Source organism: Megalopta genalis, chromosome 2, assembly GCF_051020955.1.
Source record: "Megalopta genalis isolate 19385.01 chromosome 2, iyMegGena1_principal, whole genome shotgun sequence".
Taxonomy (NCBI): domain Eukaryota; kingdom Metazoa; phylum Arthropoda; class Insecta; order Hymenoptera; family Halictidae; genus Megalopta; species Megalopta genalis.
This window is the reverse complement of record NC_135014.1, coordinates 42,126,251-42,143,846: the sequence shown is the minus strand read 5'-3', so window position 1 is coordinate 42,143,846 and position 17,596 is coordinate 42,126,251. Positions and strand designations below refer to the sequence as shown.

The window sequence follows — 17,596 nt, the reverse complement described above, 5'->3', positions numbered from 1 at the left end:
ACAATTTACTCGAGGCTCGGTTACGCTCTGCTCGAAAATCATTTAATAACAAATTGGAGAATCCACCGGGAGTATGATGATCGGATCTGCAGGGAAGATACGAGATCGCTTAAAACAAAAAGAAAAAAAGAAAAACGGAATCATTAATTCCACGGCATTAAATTTTTTCTCGTAAGATCAGTCCATCGGACTTTTTTTGCTCGTTTCGAAAATCGATAATGCACTCGAATATCCGGTGGTTCGATTGATGCTTAATAGCGCTGACAATTATCGCTAATTATTACCGGTCGCATATGCGTGCAGTGTGCGCGCCGCTGCACCAGCGGCTATGCAAATTACACCGCCAGGCCAATTTGCAGTCGGTTTCGCTACGGCACGTGCAGTGCGTGGTACACAACGTGGAACCACCAGCCGGGAGATGGTTCCAACTGAATTACATTCGCGCCTAAGAAGTCCATGGGAACGGGAGTAGCCTAACAAGTGTGCGGCCTAAGTGAACGTTATTATGTTTGGGAGTGCACGATTATAAAGAAATTAATTGAAGCCAGCGAGCCAGCTTTCATTCAGGCGGCTGATTAATCTTGCTTTCTCTTACGTTTTGCCGATACTATCATTGCGCTCTATTTACTCGAAGGGAACCATTTCTTTTTCCTTTACAGAAGCGCGATACTGATCTTTTCAACGTACACAAATGGAATTAACACTAAACCTGTCAGTATCACCGGTTCCACATTTTTTTTTTTCGTTTATAATTCTAATCATAAAGATGCTTTCACAGGAATTAATTCAATAAATTTAATTTAAGCACACATTACGACAAAAGTGCCGAAAAGGTTACATAAATTCAGCCTTGTTATAATTTACGAAGCAATGCTTGTCAAATATTTTCAGTATTCGTTAGGCTTATTATAATTTTAGCATGTTACTCAATGTTTTCGGGCGAATTTATGTAGAATCATCATTTGTAAAATAATCCGCGAAATTGATTTTCACGCGGCATCTGTCCTTCAATTTATTTAGCATAAAAAGTTCCTGTAGATGTAAACTAACCAAATTTGGATCAGTACGGCATTTAGGTTCGACCTAATTTGTAATTTCTAGTTAATTACGTCAGTGATGACACTGTCATTCATAATCAATAAATATTATACAATATAATAGCGCTGCAAGTATGTATTTTTCTTTCTGCAGGACCAAATTAGACCGCCATTTCTTATGTTCTATTTTATGCTCATATAGTTAACAAAAATAATAACGTTTTGACAAATCAATTAAAGTCAATCAAATCGTAATCGTTCGAATTCAGTTATTCGACTTTACTTACAAAATTCTCTTTGTTAATTAAACAGAAAATATGCAACAAACATACATACATATATTTTTTTTACCCGTATTTAAATTCGTTCATAATTAAAATTTTTATAAAAGAATCTATCGTAATTTAAATTTCTATTGAAGGTCTACTATAATTCAAATTAAAAATTTATTCTAATTACAATCTCCATTAAAAATCTATTATAATTTATATCATAAATAACTTTGGGCACTGTATTCAAACAGAAAATTTCTTATATCTTTGAATACTTACATTTTTTACCAATGTTCAGTATAAATATTCTTCAATAACACTTCTCATTGTAATAAAACCGATGATAATCGTATACTCCCTGTAAAGCGTTTCATATAATAGGTACTTTTATCTTATTAATAACAGACCAATTAAATCTTGTTTCGATTTAAAATCGATGAATAACGTCTTCGTACAGTTAATTCTGTTCAAAATCTTCATCACGACTCTGACACAATATTACAGTGCAACAGGTTAACGCGTTAAATAACGACAGTATCGAGAACTAGTATGAATTCTAATTTTTAAAGAATATCTATAAATATGCATATCCGCGCAGGTCTAATTTCAATGTTTTCGACGTTATGTAGCATGGTCCAGAGCATTCGAAAATTGTGCCCATGCAACGAGAACAAGCTCCGGACTGGTAGAACGGTTTCGCAGCGATCGTACCCCTTGCACTTATTAACCCTTCTTTTTTTCTCGCGTCTTCTACTGTCTTCCCTCGTTTCGCTCTTCCTTACGCGCTTTAGTACCCGCGCGTTTCTGCAAGTAACATGTCTCATATTATGCAAATGCACGTGCCTGGCTGCTCTGCCTGCTCGACTTCTGCCGGATGTGACGTCGCACCTCTGTAACATCAAAGTTGCAAGAGGCAGGTGTGATTAATATAATATGCCAATACGGGAGCGCCGCGGCAGGTTGATTATATGAAAGCTTTACGACGACGCAATTATAAGTGCGAATTAAAATTTCCTGGCTCCCGTGGTATTCCATTGTTTCGTTCAGAATCGAGCAGAATTTTATTCGGACGACCGATGAGAGATGAAAACTAACGAATAAAATTTGATTCGACGCTATCGAATAAAAATTTATCTAGATACCGATTGATCCGAGTAAGAATTCATTCGAATAAGATTTCGTTCGAATAACATATCTCTTATTCGAATAGTAGTGTATTTCCAATTCGAATAAGTATTTATTCGTATAGGAATTCATTTAGAAAATAATCGATTTGAATAGAAATGATAGAATATGAAGTACTTTCCTCCATAATTTATTGATTACATTCTTCTTTGTTCATTTTTACAATTCACTTTTCTTTCAAATGTTGCATCAGAAAGTGTTGTTATTGTAAAAATAACAAGAAGCCTGAATATGCATACAGTATCATTAGCAGAGTAGTGGAAATTGAAGCGATTCTGAATGTACGCCCATAATGGAATGTATTCGTGTCAGTATAATCTTACAAAATTACGTAAAGATAAATACGGTCAACAATTATCCGCATTACTATTTGAATAATTTAAAAATCTCTGTTCCGACAATTTATTCGAATGAAGAATAAATAATTACATAGATAAATAGGTGGAATAATTTGTTACGAATTATTGTTATTCGAATAAAATATCCGATTAAAAATTCATTCAAGTAATTATTTTATATAAATATGTATTCGTAACAATCCAAATAATACCCAACTCTGGTTTTGTTCAAGGTTTAATACAACTGTTTCATAATTTCCACAGTGGCCGCTATTTTCTTCGTTTCTCTTCATTCGAACCGTTGTTGTAATAACGTTTTACAGGAACGCTACCGGAGAACATGGATGTTGCATGGGGAAATTATTTGCGAATCCCAATCGGTTTACATCTGATCTTCGATAATGTAAACGAACGTTGAATATGCAATAGAGGTCTACATATTTATAAATACTTCGAAGCGAAATCTGTATATGCGATTATTACCATACAGATATTGGCAACAATCGGCAATGAACGTGTTGACGCGGTGTTAAAGTTCAGAGAAAAAAAAGTTTGTGAGTAATGCAAGAGTTCTCTTTCCGAATATATTTTGCGCGGGCTGTAAAAATTGTTTGTTTTCGTCAGATCGTCTTCAATGAAAAGAGATCGTTAATGAATCGATGTTTTCGAATGAATAACATCAATTTTTCGTTAATTAAAAAGAGAACACTAAAAATACAAATATTTCTTTGGAAAATAACAGCGTTAAACGAATAATTTTCTATTTGTGTAATTTTTAAATAACACTACCATTTTAAGTGAAATGTTCCACTTATTACATTAATTCTTCGTTGATTAGCATATCTTTGCCAGTGATAAATTTGTAGACAAAAAAATTTATATTTATTGCATGTTTGAACATTGATAATAGAAAAGTGGAACATCATTTTAACACTTTGACTTCCACGTCAACAACCTTCAAAGTTGTATGAAATTAGAGTATATTGTTTCATCAAATTAAGATTAAATAATTCATTTCTATGACATCGATCGCTTTCTCGGCCATCTTAGGTTTTACAGATCGTAATAAAACTAAAGAAATTATATATATATTATATATATATTATTATTATTAAGTTTCAAATTTGAGGAAATTATTTCGCTACTCGCGTACACGGTGCGACGACAATTAATTTTGAAGACTGGTTCAATAAAACACGATTGAAACAAAATACACAAAATCTCATGATGCTTTATTCAAAATGATCTCTTTCGCATGCATGATTTAGCTCATTTTGTGGTATTGCCTCTAGTTCCCGCGTTGAAGCTGAATGTCTTCGAAAAAGCATCCTTTTAACTTCAATTTTAATTTTGGAAATAAAGAGAAGACGCACGGGGCCAAATCAGGTGAATATTCCGGATTAATTCTGTGGCTATAAGGAAAAACGCCGCAAGTCATGATTTCAAAAAATATCAGTTAATGCATTAATTTAACTGTAGCATACAGGATTTATGTATTAATCAGAAAAGAAATCACGAAAAAAATTCGATAAGCTCAAAAAAATTATGTAATTTGAAGCACTATTAATACCAAGCATTAGTAATCAAAACCTTAAGCGACAATATCTTGGATGTAAAAATATGTGATTTGCGGCATTCTTCCTTGCAACCACAGAATTATATGTTCTCGTCTACCATGTGTCTATTTCGATAATGTAACAGGTTACGATTTGGAAAAATCGAAGTTTAATTATGCTCGAAACTAGTTGCAAGAGATAAATGTGTTGCATGCTCGCATAAATGTCCCCTGAATAAATTATTGCAGATCATTTCATTAACTGTAATAGCAACATTACGTGCTTCGTCAACAAATAAAAGAGAATGTGGTCGCTAGTTCACTGATCTTTCTAGTTTTTTTCATGACTTACGGAAGAACGAATCATCAGAATTCTGAGTGCATCACGCCTTTACGTGTTCGCCGTTATCAATTTCTTATGCCGATTAGCGGTACTACTGCAATTAATGGAGGCACTTGTAACGAGCGAAAGATATTCAATTTGCATATAAATACAAATTACGTAGGCATTGAAAAATAATCGAATGAAAAGGTTCCGCAGGATATACGGTAACAGTACATCGGACACATGTGAGCAAATAAATAAATTCACTCTATTAGTTTATCAGAACTACATGTTACATTTGAAAGAACGCATGAAATAATTATTGTATAATGTTTGTTAAATGAATTTCACAAAATATGCTGAAAAGAGAAATGTTTTCACCATGATTGAAAGTAACTCAGCATCGCGGTTATGCAATTTTGTGACAGTTTGGGTATTCTACAATTAAATCACGAGATAATGCAACATTGAGTAATGTCTGTCATCAAAATTGAAGAAAATATTAGGTCAAATAGTAACTAGTTGATTTTATTTTATTTTAGATCGTATTTGTACTCCTAAATATATATATATGATGGATTGCACTTCTTGAAACACTTCATTTATTTGAATTTCTTTTATCCTATAACATACTGCTGCCTTTTATACGTATTATAAATATTAAATTGTTGATTTATTAAAATTATTAATATTAATATTTCACTTTTAAGATATTATTTTATATAAACTATGGTATGATTCAAAACTGTTCTATTTGAAATATTTTTTCAATTATGTTAGTGAAAGATATCTGTTATTTTTCAACGATCAACTAAAAAATAATTAAAATCTGTTGATATTTACGAAGAGAAATCGATATTTAATATTTTGCAGAGTCTCCAGAATTTCGTATAATTGAAACTATTCGTTTTAAAATTGATGAAATTGATTTAAAAGTTATTTTCGTTTCTGATTTATTTATTCCCATTCCGATGAAAAATATATACCTTCGGCTCATTTATTTTTGTATTTTATAAAGCAATATGCTAGTTTAGATCTACAATGAGCACGTTAATTAATATCCTATCAAGTCCCGTCGATCGGAAACGATTTGTGGATCGGTGTGATTACGTTTGAAGACATAGTATGTTTCATCGTTATGTAAAAAAGGTGACAGGTTAGGAGAGTGACACGTACGAGGCAATCGTGCGAAACGAGGCGTGTAAAATTTCATTACCGGCAACGTGAAAAGTGTCTCGTACCGATCCGTCACTATCGAGCGACAAGCGGTTTTCACTCAACCGGAAAAGATTGGAGAAAGAGAGACGGAGGATTCTGTTATCATGTACATAACGCGTCTTAATGATCACAGTTTTATCATACTTTCGCTTTACGTAATCTGATGGTGTCCTTTTAAAGCACTTGATACTGTTCGAAGAATTCTTCGAGCAATCATAAATTCATAACGTGACCTTTTAATATCTTGAAATTAATTTTATTTTAAGAAATATACATATGTACAGGGTGAGTCACAAATTACTCACCACGATTTTTCAGCCCCTTCTGATAGTCTGACAAAAAATGTTTCTTATCAAAATTAATTAGTATTTGACCGACAAGAAATTGTAATTGTTTAAATTTAAAAACAAATTGATTTTCGATAAAAAACAAGGTTATAAAACAAGGTTATATATATATATATATATATATATATATATATATATATATATTATATTATTATATATTTTTAAATGAAACTAGGTAATTTTAACTTCATAGTATTGTTAGCGAATTCAACGACTGACTACATGATGATCTTCACATGATATTGAAGGAAAAATTGTCATGAAGCGATTGCCACATGTATTTGATTTTATATAAATTTTTCTTTTTTTTATATGTTAAAGACTAAAATTGAATAAGTGAGCATTTGTAATGTTTGCGTTCATTCGTTTATGTTCACATGCGTGTTATGTATCGTCAAATTATTTCAGATATTGTAATCGATTCATGGCATGTACGTTATAAATATGTATATATGTATATTTATGAATCGATTACAATATCTGAAATAATTTAAGTATAATAATTTATAAGTATACATATGTACATATATACAATACTACATTCGCACTAAATTCGCAGTCGAAGTTCTCAGCATGTTTTTGTTCAATGATAAAATTTCTTTACTTTTTACATAAAACGTTGTATGTCACATTGTTAAAAAGTTGTAAATATATATACTCTGTATATTTAATTAATATTTACAACAACATTTATTAAAAAATTTTCATGCGAATTTATTGCGAATAAAATTTAAGTATTTCCAATTTTCAGTTTTTTTTTATGGTTATCTCATTCAGATGTCTAAATATGTTTCAAGAAACGTAATTAACAACTCTTCGGTTTGCCAACACAAGCTAATCTTTTAAAAAACTGAGTCTGTAAAAAATTCAAATCTGGAATATATATAAAAATTGTATTACTCACATCGTAAAACAAATACAAGTCAATTTGTTAAATTCAAAAAAATTGTAAGTATAGGGTAACAGCATGTACCCTTATTTATACATAACAATTTTCATGTTAGGTGAACAGTTATGGCGCAATTAAAAGAAGAATATTATTTACGATAGAATAGTGAAAAAAGTACACAATACACGATCTTCTGCTTCAGAGGAAATCAAACACTGATCCTTCGATACAAGATGGTAAATGGATATCCCGATATACATACACAGTGAGATGCGAGGAATCGAATACCTCTGTGGTGTATCCTTACTGATCTTGTAGATCCAGGGAATGTTCACAATGGCAGTGTTAGCATGCATCAGATAATTACACGACTGCAGAGCTTTGTACATTTAAATCACAACATAATTTCGTAAAAGCCACGAAGCGACGAAAAACCGTTAAACAATCACGAGGCGGCTAACAATCTTTAATTAAAAAAAAGACACGAAACCACTAAAAACTTTCCATTTTGAATCTTATACAATCTAAAACTAGAAAACTAGTTTATAGCAGTTACCTTAACAAAAATTTCATTTAAAAAGTCACAAATATGCACATACGACTAGTCCTAATTAGCAAGCTGTCTAATTAGAAAGACTACGATCTTTATTCGAAATGAAAATTGTCTGTATTGACCGTAATAGGTGGATATTGCACAGACATTTATTCCCTTTTTTATCAGTTTTAATAACTTTCAAAGAGTACAATAGAATTTTTAAACTCTTGTAAAGTTTTGTCTATATTGCACGCTTGCTCATTTCTGTCATAAGTATATAAAGATTTTCAGTCTAGGTATAATAAAAATTGTATAAATAAATCCGATCTTGTCATATTTATAATACTACGACAGTCACATTAATTTTAGTGTTAATTCTTTGACTTCCATTTTAACGAGGTCTTATAAGATAATAATGACGAGTCTGCAGACTTTTTATGCATCATTACACTTCTGACTCTCTTTGAAACTCGTCACAGAATAGTGTTAAAAAGTTTCATTACACTTGAAGAGTTCGAAGAGTTCTAAAGAATCAGAGGTATCATGTTGCATGAAATCTGTAGACTGGTTAGTACCATCTCATATATATTATTTCCATTTGAGTGTGACAGAACCGCAAATAGAATAAAGAAACTCTTCGAATCCTTTTTCGATTCTCCATATTTGCATAATTACATACACTAATTTCTGAGCTATCATCTCACGCTAGTTACGCTATGCTCGGCTTCACCATTATTGCTGTCATAATTTGAACAAGAAGCGTGTAAAACAACTATTAAACCTTGCGCGTCCACCGCGTTTCTCTCAGATACCGATCACTGTGACCAGCCAGAGAGAGAAAAAGAGAGACTTTCTCGTTGTCGCTCTGTCCTCCTTACAGTCCGGTACTTATCGTAACGAAGAGTTGTAATCACGATATGTTGCAGAAAAAAATCTGATGAAATCGCTACTGTCCACGGTTATTCGAAAAAGACCGGTCTAGATATACTCTTCAAATAGCTATTAAATTCTATAATGAGTTAGCGACTAGTAATTACGAGTTCTACCGAAAAGTTAAGACCAGCTTTAATAGGCCTGTGTGTATTACAGACATTACATCTATTATTTGTTAATCCTTAGTACAATATAGTGTTAATTATTTGGAGTGTATACATTGTATGTACGCTTTCTATTGTAATGCAGGATATTATATCTTTGTTTAAAGGATAAAATGATTTATTTACATTTTTTTTGTACATAACGCATTATATTGAATTAATTTCTTGTATAAAGGACAATTTATATTAAATTAATTTTATGTATAAAGAACCCATTATATTAAATTAATCAATGTAAAAAGAACAAGTCGTATTAAATTAATTGTATGTGTAAAGCATAAACTGCATTAAATTAATCTCATATGTAAAGAACAAATTATATTAAATTGCTATCTCTTAGCTATTTCTCTTCTACAAAGGACAAATTATATTATCTTAATCTCTTGTACAATGAACAAATTATATTATATTAATTTCTTATACAAACAACAAGTTATAACGTGAGATGAATTTTTCGTATAAGATCAGCACGGTAGCTTCAGTGAATTTGTTATATAAAATTAAGAAAATGCTTAGCAAAAGCACCTGCTCTGTGTTCTTCACGACGGTTACTGACATAGTAATTTAAACTGCTGCTGCTGCTACTATGATTTTGATCACTATACCGTACCAATGACACTGATATAGTTATTATTATAACAGGAATGTTGGCGCATTTCTGATTAATACCGATCCTATCACGGGTGATTGACATTTTGATTATCGCTTATTAATAACGACTTCCTCGATACACTTGATATAAAGATTGACTGATAATTCTATTACTGATTAAATGGCGACACGTGCACCACTCCAATCAAACATTGATGTAATTCACTGTGAAAATAACGGGGATTATACAATATTAATTCGAGCGTAACGGTAATAATAAAGGAAGCGTGTTTGATTGATTAACATATCGGATGTATGAACTTGAATATTAACGAAGTGTCGTTTGATTTACACGATTACGAATTTTAAACTAACGTAGACTCGGCCAGAAACTGATTACATTTTAATTCAACATTTTACATTGCTTCAATTGAAAGTATGTCAGCAATTCTTATTTTTTTTATCATTTCATTTATTATCGTAGCTGTCGTCAAATCAAATAAATCTCTTAGTCACTGAATTGTGACTACTGAAATTGTGCTAAGCAATAATGTTGCATTTATTAGTATTTATTAACGCAATTTTCAGATAAGTGATAATTCATATAATCGTTGTAATTAGCATTACACGGATGATATCAGATTAGTTAGTATCAGAATATTCCAGGAATTTGAAATGTTTTTTATGACATGTTTTGTAATGTCAAACAATTGCTTCTTTTTTTTTTTATTAAAGTATTAACATCATTCTGGCATCTTCAATATGTGTATATACAATAATATGTATCGCATGCAGAGTATATTTTATGGTTCGAAACGATTGATGTATAATTTTTGCTGTGCATGGTATTAATTAGCACTCTGATTCACTAGAAAAGGATTGTTTATACGATCGACTGTGGCAAATATATGCTTCCTTTTAAATCCACATAAAAATGCTGTAAATTAACAAACGAAAAATCATCTGAATACTATAAATGTGAACCCTTCTGATAAAGGAATGGTTCATTGCTCGTTGTGTGAATTTAATATACCGAGAATAATAAGCCTGGAGTACGTAATTCTAGATAATAACATTTTAGTGTTGAATTGCGGGAAAACAACAGTTCCGTTACATTCTTTACGTACCCCATGATTTTCTTTATTTCGACGTAAAGTGGATACGTCGCGTATGCACACGTCCATTTGTAATTATCATCAAGCATCGTTTACTATTTACGCGGCGGTATGCCGCGAACCAGATGTTGTCAACTATTTGTAAACACTGTCACAATATTGTGTATTTCATTCTTCCGACGATAATTCCATTCGTTAGTAGGAATGTCTGATGTTTATTGTTACTGTTCTTGCAGTGTATTATCCATTGCCATCGAAACAAACATTCTATTCTTTTGAATTCGATCTATTTATCTTTGTCATAAACGCATGAAGTCTGGTGATACATGCTGCACGTTCAAGGAGCATACCTTTTTCTGAGAATTGCCATTTTAACACGAACGAAATGTTCCTTAGATTTTCTACCAGCTGAAATGAAACTCTGTACAAATCGACGTTAGGCAATATTTCGCAACACGTAGCAATAATGTGTAACAGAAACAGTTGCTCACCGTTGCCTCATTGTCGGTAAGAACGCGGCTTTTGGCTCGAATGACACGCGAGGTGTTCGTAAGGTCGGTCGATCTCTGTTAGCACAACTTTTCGAAATTCATCGTGTCGACAATCGACGCGCGGCCCGGACGCGACGATTACGCAGAGAAACACACGCCGCAAACTGTCACGTGGATCTACAATTTGTGGCCTCTGGGCACGCATTCGGCATTGACACGTGTGCGAACAAGTGAACCGTGGCCGTTGTTTTAACGACGCCGACATTTCCCGCCAAGTAAGCTGCCGCCGCGACCTCGGCTCGCCTGCTATCACTATCCAGCCGTGATAAGCTGGCGAGCCTGTAAAATGCAGTTCTCCTTTCGTGGCGGAGATACTATCGCCACTCGAGAACTAGAACCGAGGACGCAAACGTGCCTAGCCGCCGTTTAAACGCGATGAAAAACGTCTGCCGCCCTCGATTTCCGCATTTCTCAGATTTTCGTTAGCATGACTTTTGTTTTCGGCTTCTGTACGAGATCCGCGCAAAAGTTTGCCTAGATTGGATTACTGAAAGCGTTTTTGTGACGGCAGTTTTTCAATCGTTTACTAAATTTATGATTTAAAAGTTATTTACACTAGATCCTTTGGTCTAATAGAAAATATTAAAAATTATATAAAATTGCACAAAAATTATGCATTCTACAACAGTTATATATATAACCTTTATACAAAGGTTATGTCAAGACAAAGCAGAACGCGTCATTTGTCTTATTATTATATACTTTCTTTGTTCAACGAAAGGTTTTCCAAGAAAGTCATACAAATTCTGAAGAGAATTAACAAAATCTATTTCACACTTGAATTGAGAACTTGGATCTTTTTCGTGCTTATGAGTAAGCAGAATACCTTAATTCTTTCAATGTTTAGTTCGTATGTGGTACATTCGAGAGTCACATTGTTTAATTTATGATATCTAAGGAAAGTTTGATCTACCGTAATATAATATAATATAATATAATATAATATAATATAATATAATATAATATAATATAATATAATATAATATAATATAATATAATATAATATAATATAATATAATATAATATAATATAATATAATATAATATAATATAATATAATATAATATGAATATAATATAATATAAATATAAATACAATATAAGGTCATAAAAATATTAACCAAAAACATAGATATTTCTTGCACTATACTTTTCCATTCCAGACAACATTGGAAGAGTTAGAAATGGATGAAAGTAAAAGTAATCTTGACTTTTAAAAGCGAATAACTATAAAAATATCTACCTGCATGATAAAATAGTCACTCCCTCTCTCAATAATTCATAAATATTCAACAACGAAAGAGTTAATAAAATGCACTAGAGATTGTCCGGCATCAAGCGAATTCCCGTTAGAGTTTTGAAATTCCGAATGAGACCATGAAGAACGTGTATCGAGGTGACGGACAATGGAGTCGGTCATCGAGAAAAAGGAAAAAATAAAGTGGCAGATGGGAGACGAGGGATGATAGATCGGAGCTAAACCAAGAGACCCAGGTAGACTGCAATTCGGCGACTGTTTATGTTCCAGGTTACCGGACTACACGAAAGGCATCTTTCAGAGCATCGGCTTCAAAGAGTTCCATAGATACCTGGTGTTGCCCGAGGAGGAGAAGCGGGAGAAAAAGGTAAGCAGAAGCGGCGAACTGCAACGTCGTCACGTTCGGTGCAGCTGCGCGCGATTCACCGCGATTAGCGCCGCTGGAACCGATCTCCCTGTCCACGAGAAGTTTCACACTACCGTCCATAAGTATCCGGACACCTGACAAATGTAGACGAACGGCGCACCGTGGAGTATTTTGCTTCGGAAACTGGACAAAATGATTTTATTCGTTATTCGTTTACGACAGTTTCGCAAGAAATGCACGGGATATGAAATTTACCAAAAAAAAATTGATAAATTTTTATGAATATCATATTTAAGATGCCTTTAAAGAGGGATCATTTTTTCAAAATTGGATCAAACTACTTGAATTCTATTAAACGAGTGAAGGATTAGTCCACTAGGTAATGTGTAAACGTAATAAGTTTTACACACTGTGTTTTAGGTATCTAAAAGTTATGTGGTGCAAGTCTAGAAGAGTTACTGAAGTTTAAAGGGGTTTCCCTGATTATTTAAACTAAAAAGGTCGTACTTGATTATTTAAAGTATTTAGACTGCGAATTGTCGTGTAAAATAAAAATTGTTTCCATCGATTCTAAGGATCAGAAGCTGCTTATTGGAACTTTTGCTAAGGTGAATGCAACACACCGATATTCTTAAATTCTTTCAATCTTTTCTCTGTCTTAAAACTTATACCTAATCATATTTGTCACAAATGCGTGAAACCCGCGATCTACTAATTATAATGTTAACAACCATTTGGAATACTTTGTGACTAAGACGAAAGACAAAGAACGAACTGATAGCTGAAGTCGTGCAGAACTCGATTTTTTACGGCACATCACTGCGTACAGTCTCACTGCAACAATTTTATTAATGTCATTGTTGCAGCGGTTTCATTAATGCGATCTACCGACAAATAATAGTCACGTTGTTCCGTGATGACATAATATTCAAGGAACAACGTATTGAACAAATGAAACAACATTGCTAGTAGAACATTTCGATTATGGTCCGTATAGTTTCATCATGCCTGCGGATACTTTTGGACGATAGTGTATACGCCTGACCGCTGCCAAAGGGCTGCCACCGTCGTTGCTTTTGTTGGACGTTGAGGATCGAGTGGTTTTGATACAGGAATTTTCTTTTTCTCCGCATTCCTTCCCCATTTTCCTCCTTTCTATTTCTGACGCTTCCGTTACGCGATGCCAGCTAGAAATTTGCGCACACTCATAGCGATCACAGGAAACTAGTAATTCCTATCTAGGGGAAAAGGGGGCAAGACGGAGGTGGTGTTCATTTTTGTGTGGAAATATTGCCACTTGAAAAAGTCTGTGAACATTAATTTTTAACGGCTCGTAACGTCTTTATAAGTGCAGTGACCATCCTTCTGTTTCTCCTAATTGTGAAATCTGCTTCCTAGAATTTTCTGTACATAAATTCTTGGACAGTTACAGTTTTTACGAAATTGTAACTAAATGCCCTTAGGATCATTTATAATTTTATTTTTCAATTAAAATTGTGGGTCAATCAACGAGACTGTTACTAGTTTTTATTCATTTTCGTTTCAATTTTGATAATGTATGAGTTTTACGAAGCATATGTTTTTTAATGTAATTATAAAATTATAAAAAAATAAATTGCAAATTATAAATTGTATGTATTCATAAAAAAGATGTGTAGGAGAAATCTAAAATCGTAGAGAGATTAAAAGATATTAAGAATATCAATATTCTATTTGCAAATTATTCTAATGATTGAATAGAGAAATAAATTTCTATTTGATTTTATTAGGTCATTAGGTATGAAATGCATATATTTTATAGTAAAATTATACGGTATTGCCCAATTAGGCTTTAATCTCTTTATAAAACAAGAACAGTTACAATAAATTGTAACAGTATAATTTTAACAGTATAATAAATGAGCGACCTCTGTAATCTTCCATAGTAATTGGTTAAGTTGTACATTTATGTGTGTATGGTACTTAAGGTTTGAAATATAGCACCTGGTAATGAAGTTAGGTTAGATTATTATTATTACTCTATAAAAAAAACAAGTTGATTGCATAAACGACAGTACACGCAACGCGTTATAAAAAGTGGTTTGACCTTAATTAGAGCAAGAAAAAATGAAAGTACATAATGCGTCCATCGTTAGAAGTACACGAAAACGTTTTGAAAGGTTCTAACGGTATTCGAAGTATTATAAATATATGAAAAATTTTCATTGCAAGTTATCGTGAAAAGAAGCCAGTCCGAAGTGACCAGATACCGACTAGACTAAATTAGCAATTGAAATGAATGCAGAGAATACGAAATGCTCGGCTAGTGAATAAAATCGCTGCATTTGGTTGAAATTTTATATTTATTAGCACATTACGGACTGTGCGAAGTGAACTTTATAAAAACTTAATTACCATCAATTTTCAGATAATAGCGCGGCTCGAGAACGTTAAAAAGGAGTCAGTCGATGTTTCTCGTTCTTAACGCTTCAAAGCGTTGCCGCCGATTCACGTAACCGATACGCTATGTGTTAATATGTTATATATACGTCAAAATGTACCAAGAGGTGTTGCTTATGTGAAACTTTTGTTAAGCAAGTCGACAATATTATATAATATTAAGATCTGTACACCATTGTCAGTTGATGCATTTGTTTCATAGCCTATTCCATTATCTGCAACAAAATTAATTCTTCCATGGTTGAGAAACGGAATCGTTGATAATAATATTTTATTATATTCGTTTAATGTACTATTACAATATAATACAAATTTCTAGGTACAATATTTCCATACAATATTTTGACACACATTTTAATTTCGAATCATACTTCTTTCTACATCATTCGATATATTATCCAATTATACCAACTTATAACAAAAAAATCCTCACAGGAATGTCATTTTTTAAAATATTTTTATTAAGTGTGCAAACACGTGTCCATTGTGAGATGAGCCAAAACTGCAAAGATTTCTCCTTTTTTGTCTATTGTAAACCATAGCGATCTTTTTCAAAGTGGAGTAAATGAGTTCCTTGGCCTCATGAATATTCTTTTTTAATGAGAAGCAGAAAAAAAGAATCTTTGTTCAATGTACAAGATTTAACTGACAAAGATTCGAACTCGATGTTAGAAATGATTCATAATGATCAGAAATTAATTAGTATACGTAATAACGACCAAATTGCTGAAGTTATTACGCAGACAGCAATGTGGTAACGAATTATCTAAGAAATAATGATGAATGCGACCGTACATCCCAATCCTCCGGCCATATTTGTACAATATGAGAACACGTTCGACTCTGCAGCCACAAAGAGTCCTTTCGTCGGTCAAAAACACATTCCATTTGCCAGTTTTTCTGTGGGCTGGTTACAACGTGTCACTGTAAATCACTACATATTCTGATATGTTCAGACTTCTATGAATTTATACGACAGTTTGGTCTTTGTTTAAACCACCATAAGGAGAAACTTCTTGGAATAAATTCGGCTTTGGCTACATCCCAATATCTTGGCTCAAAGAAAACTTTCTAAGAAATACCTTTTTTTTACCAATCTTAGAAGCAATCCACATGTTGTGTCATGTATGCGTATACCACATGAAAAATTGACCACCAATTTGTCGTCGCATGATCTTGCCTTATTCATGATTTGTTTTATTATTAGTCTCGTAATTTTTAAATATTTTTATTCGACGGAATCGATTTATCATTTCCTATCAGAAAGCTACAATTTAAACAATATTGTTGTATTAAAAGCTAAACAATTACATACTCAGAATGTAATAATAATAATAATCTACATAATTAGAAAAAGAAAATGGATCTGATGACCTTCCATCGAACAGGCGTTAATGGATTTACTGATAAATGAATAAATTTCAAATAAAATACTTCGAATTAAATAATTACGAATGTTCAATTATTTGCAGGGAGAAGAATTACTGCAAGAAGGAATCGATAATCTCAAACTTGTTACCAAGAGATACTCAAAGATGCAGGAAAAATGGATCCGTAATCGCATGATTCGTCGCGTTGACAGACAAGTATGAGATGTTTAAATAAAGATGACATAAATTATTATGAGCATAAATGCTTTCTATTTATGTATTATTTGCAATTATAGACGCCCCCTATTTATACGTTGGACTGCACGGACGTGAAAAACTGGGAACATTCTGTATATGGCAAAGCTGTGTCGATAGTAGAAGCAATATTAAGAGGAGAAAAGCCTGAGCAGGCAGCTGCGAACGAATCGATTGAAAATATCAAAACCACGGATAGCAGTAACGAAGAATGTCATTACTGCGATGTAAGTATTCTTTGTCTTACAAAAATTCTTACTTCCGTTTTTAATGAATGTTTCTAAACTCAACAAAATTCAATGAATTTCTTCAGGTTTGTGACAGGTTTTTCATTGGTGAACAGTGGGGCATACATTTGAAAAGCAATAAACATCAAAAAGTTTTAATAAAGAAAAAGAAATTAGCAGAAAAGGAAGCAATGGAAGAAAGAACGATCAAAGAGAATCAATGAAGATTAATAACGTTAATACTGATTGTTGTGATCAAATGTAACGTTCAACGGGCGATGCATTTTTGGTATATGTTGTACAAAATAATGTTAAAAGACTGTTGATATTTGATATTTTGAAAATATATTATTTTATGTAGAATGCTTGTGTGTAATGTTCACTGTTTAGAAATTCTGCTATTGGACTTACATCTTGTTATCCAATCCTCGTGCAACCATTTCCTAATATTTGAATAATGCGAGAGTTAGGTACCGGAGTGGGTTGAAATTACGTTTTCAATTATAAATACATGTGGTAGAATTTCGTTCATCCGAACCTAATAGAGGATAAAACCGTTCAGATAATAAAACCGACAAGTTCGGCTAATGGAGTACTACAATAAAATTACGTAACGACGTATGAACA

At 32.7% G+C, this 17,596-nt stretch overlaps 1 protein-coding gene and 1 long non-coding RNA gene across 2 annotated transcripts in view; one reads left to right on the top strand and one right to left on the bottom strand.

The window, feature by feature from the left end:
- The window catches only part of LOC117219431 (tRNA dimethylallyltransferase), a 199,861-nt gene extending 182,529 nt beyond the window's left edge, over positions 1-17,332 (top strand). The window contains exons 6-9 of the mRNA XM_033468595.2: positions 12,582-12,678; positions 16,590-16,703; positions 16,784-16,969; positions 17,056-17,332. Of these exons, the coding sequence (XP_033324486.2) occupies positions 12,582-12,678; positions 16,590-16,703; positions 16,784-16,969; positions 17,056-17,193 (535 nt within the window). The 3' untranslated portion in view covers positions 17,194-17,332. The remainder of the gene's footprint in view (positions 1-12,581; positions 12,679-16,589; positions 16,704-16,783; positions 16,970-17,055) is intronic.
- Positions 9,182-11,282, bottom strand: LOC117219432 (uncharacterized). The gene is made up of 2 exons (XR_004490017.2): positions 10,996-11,282; positions 9,182-10,925 (listed from the first exon to the last, which is right to left on the bottom strand). It is a non-coding gene; the product is annotated as an uncharacterized LOC117219432 (long non-coding RNA).
- Positions 17,333-17,596: the final 264 nt, after the last annotated feature.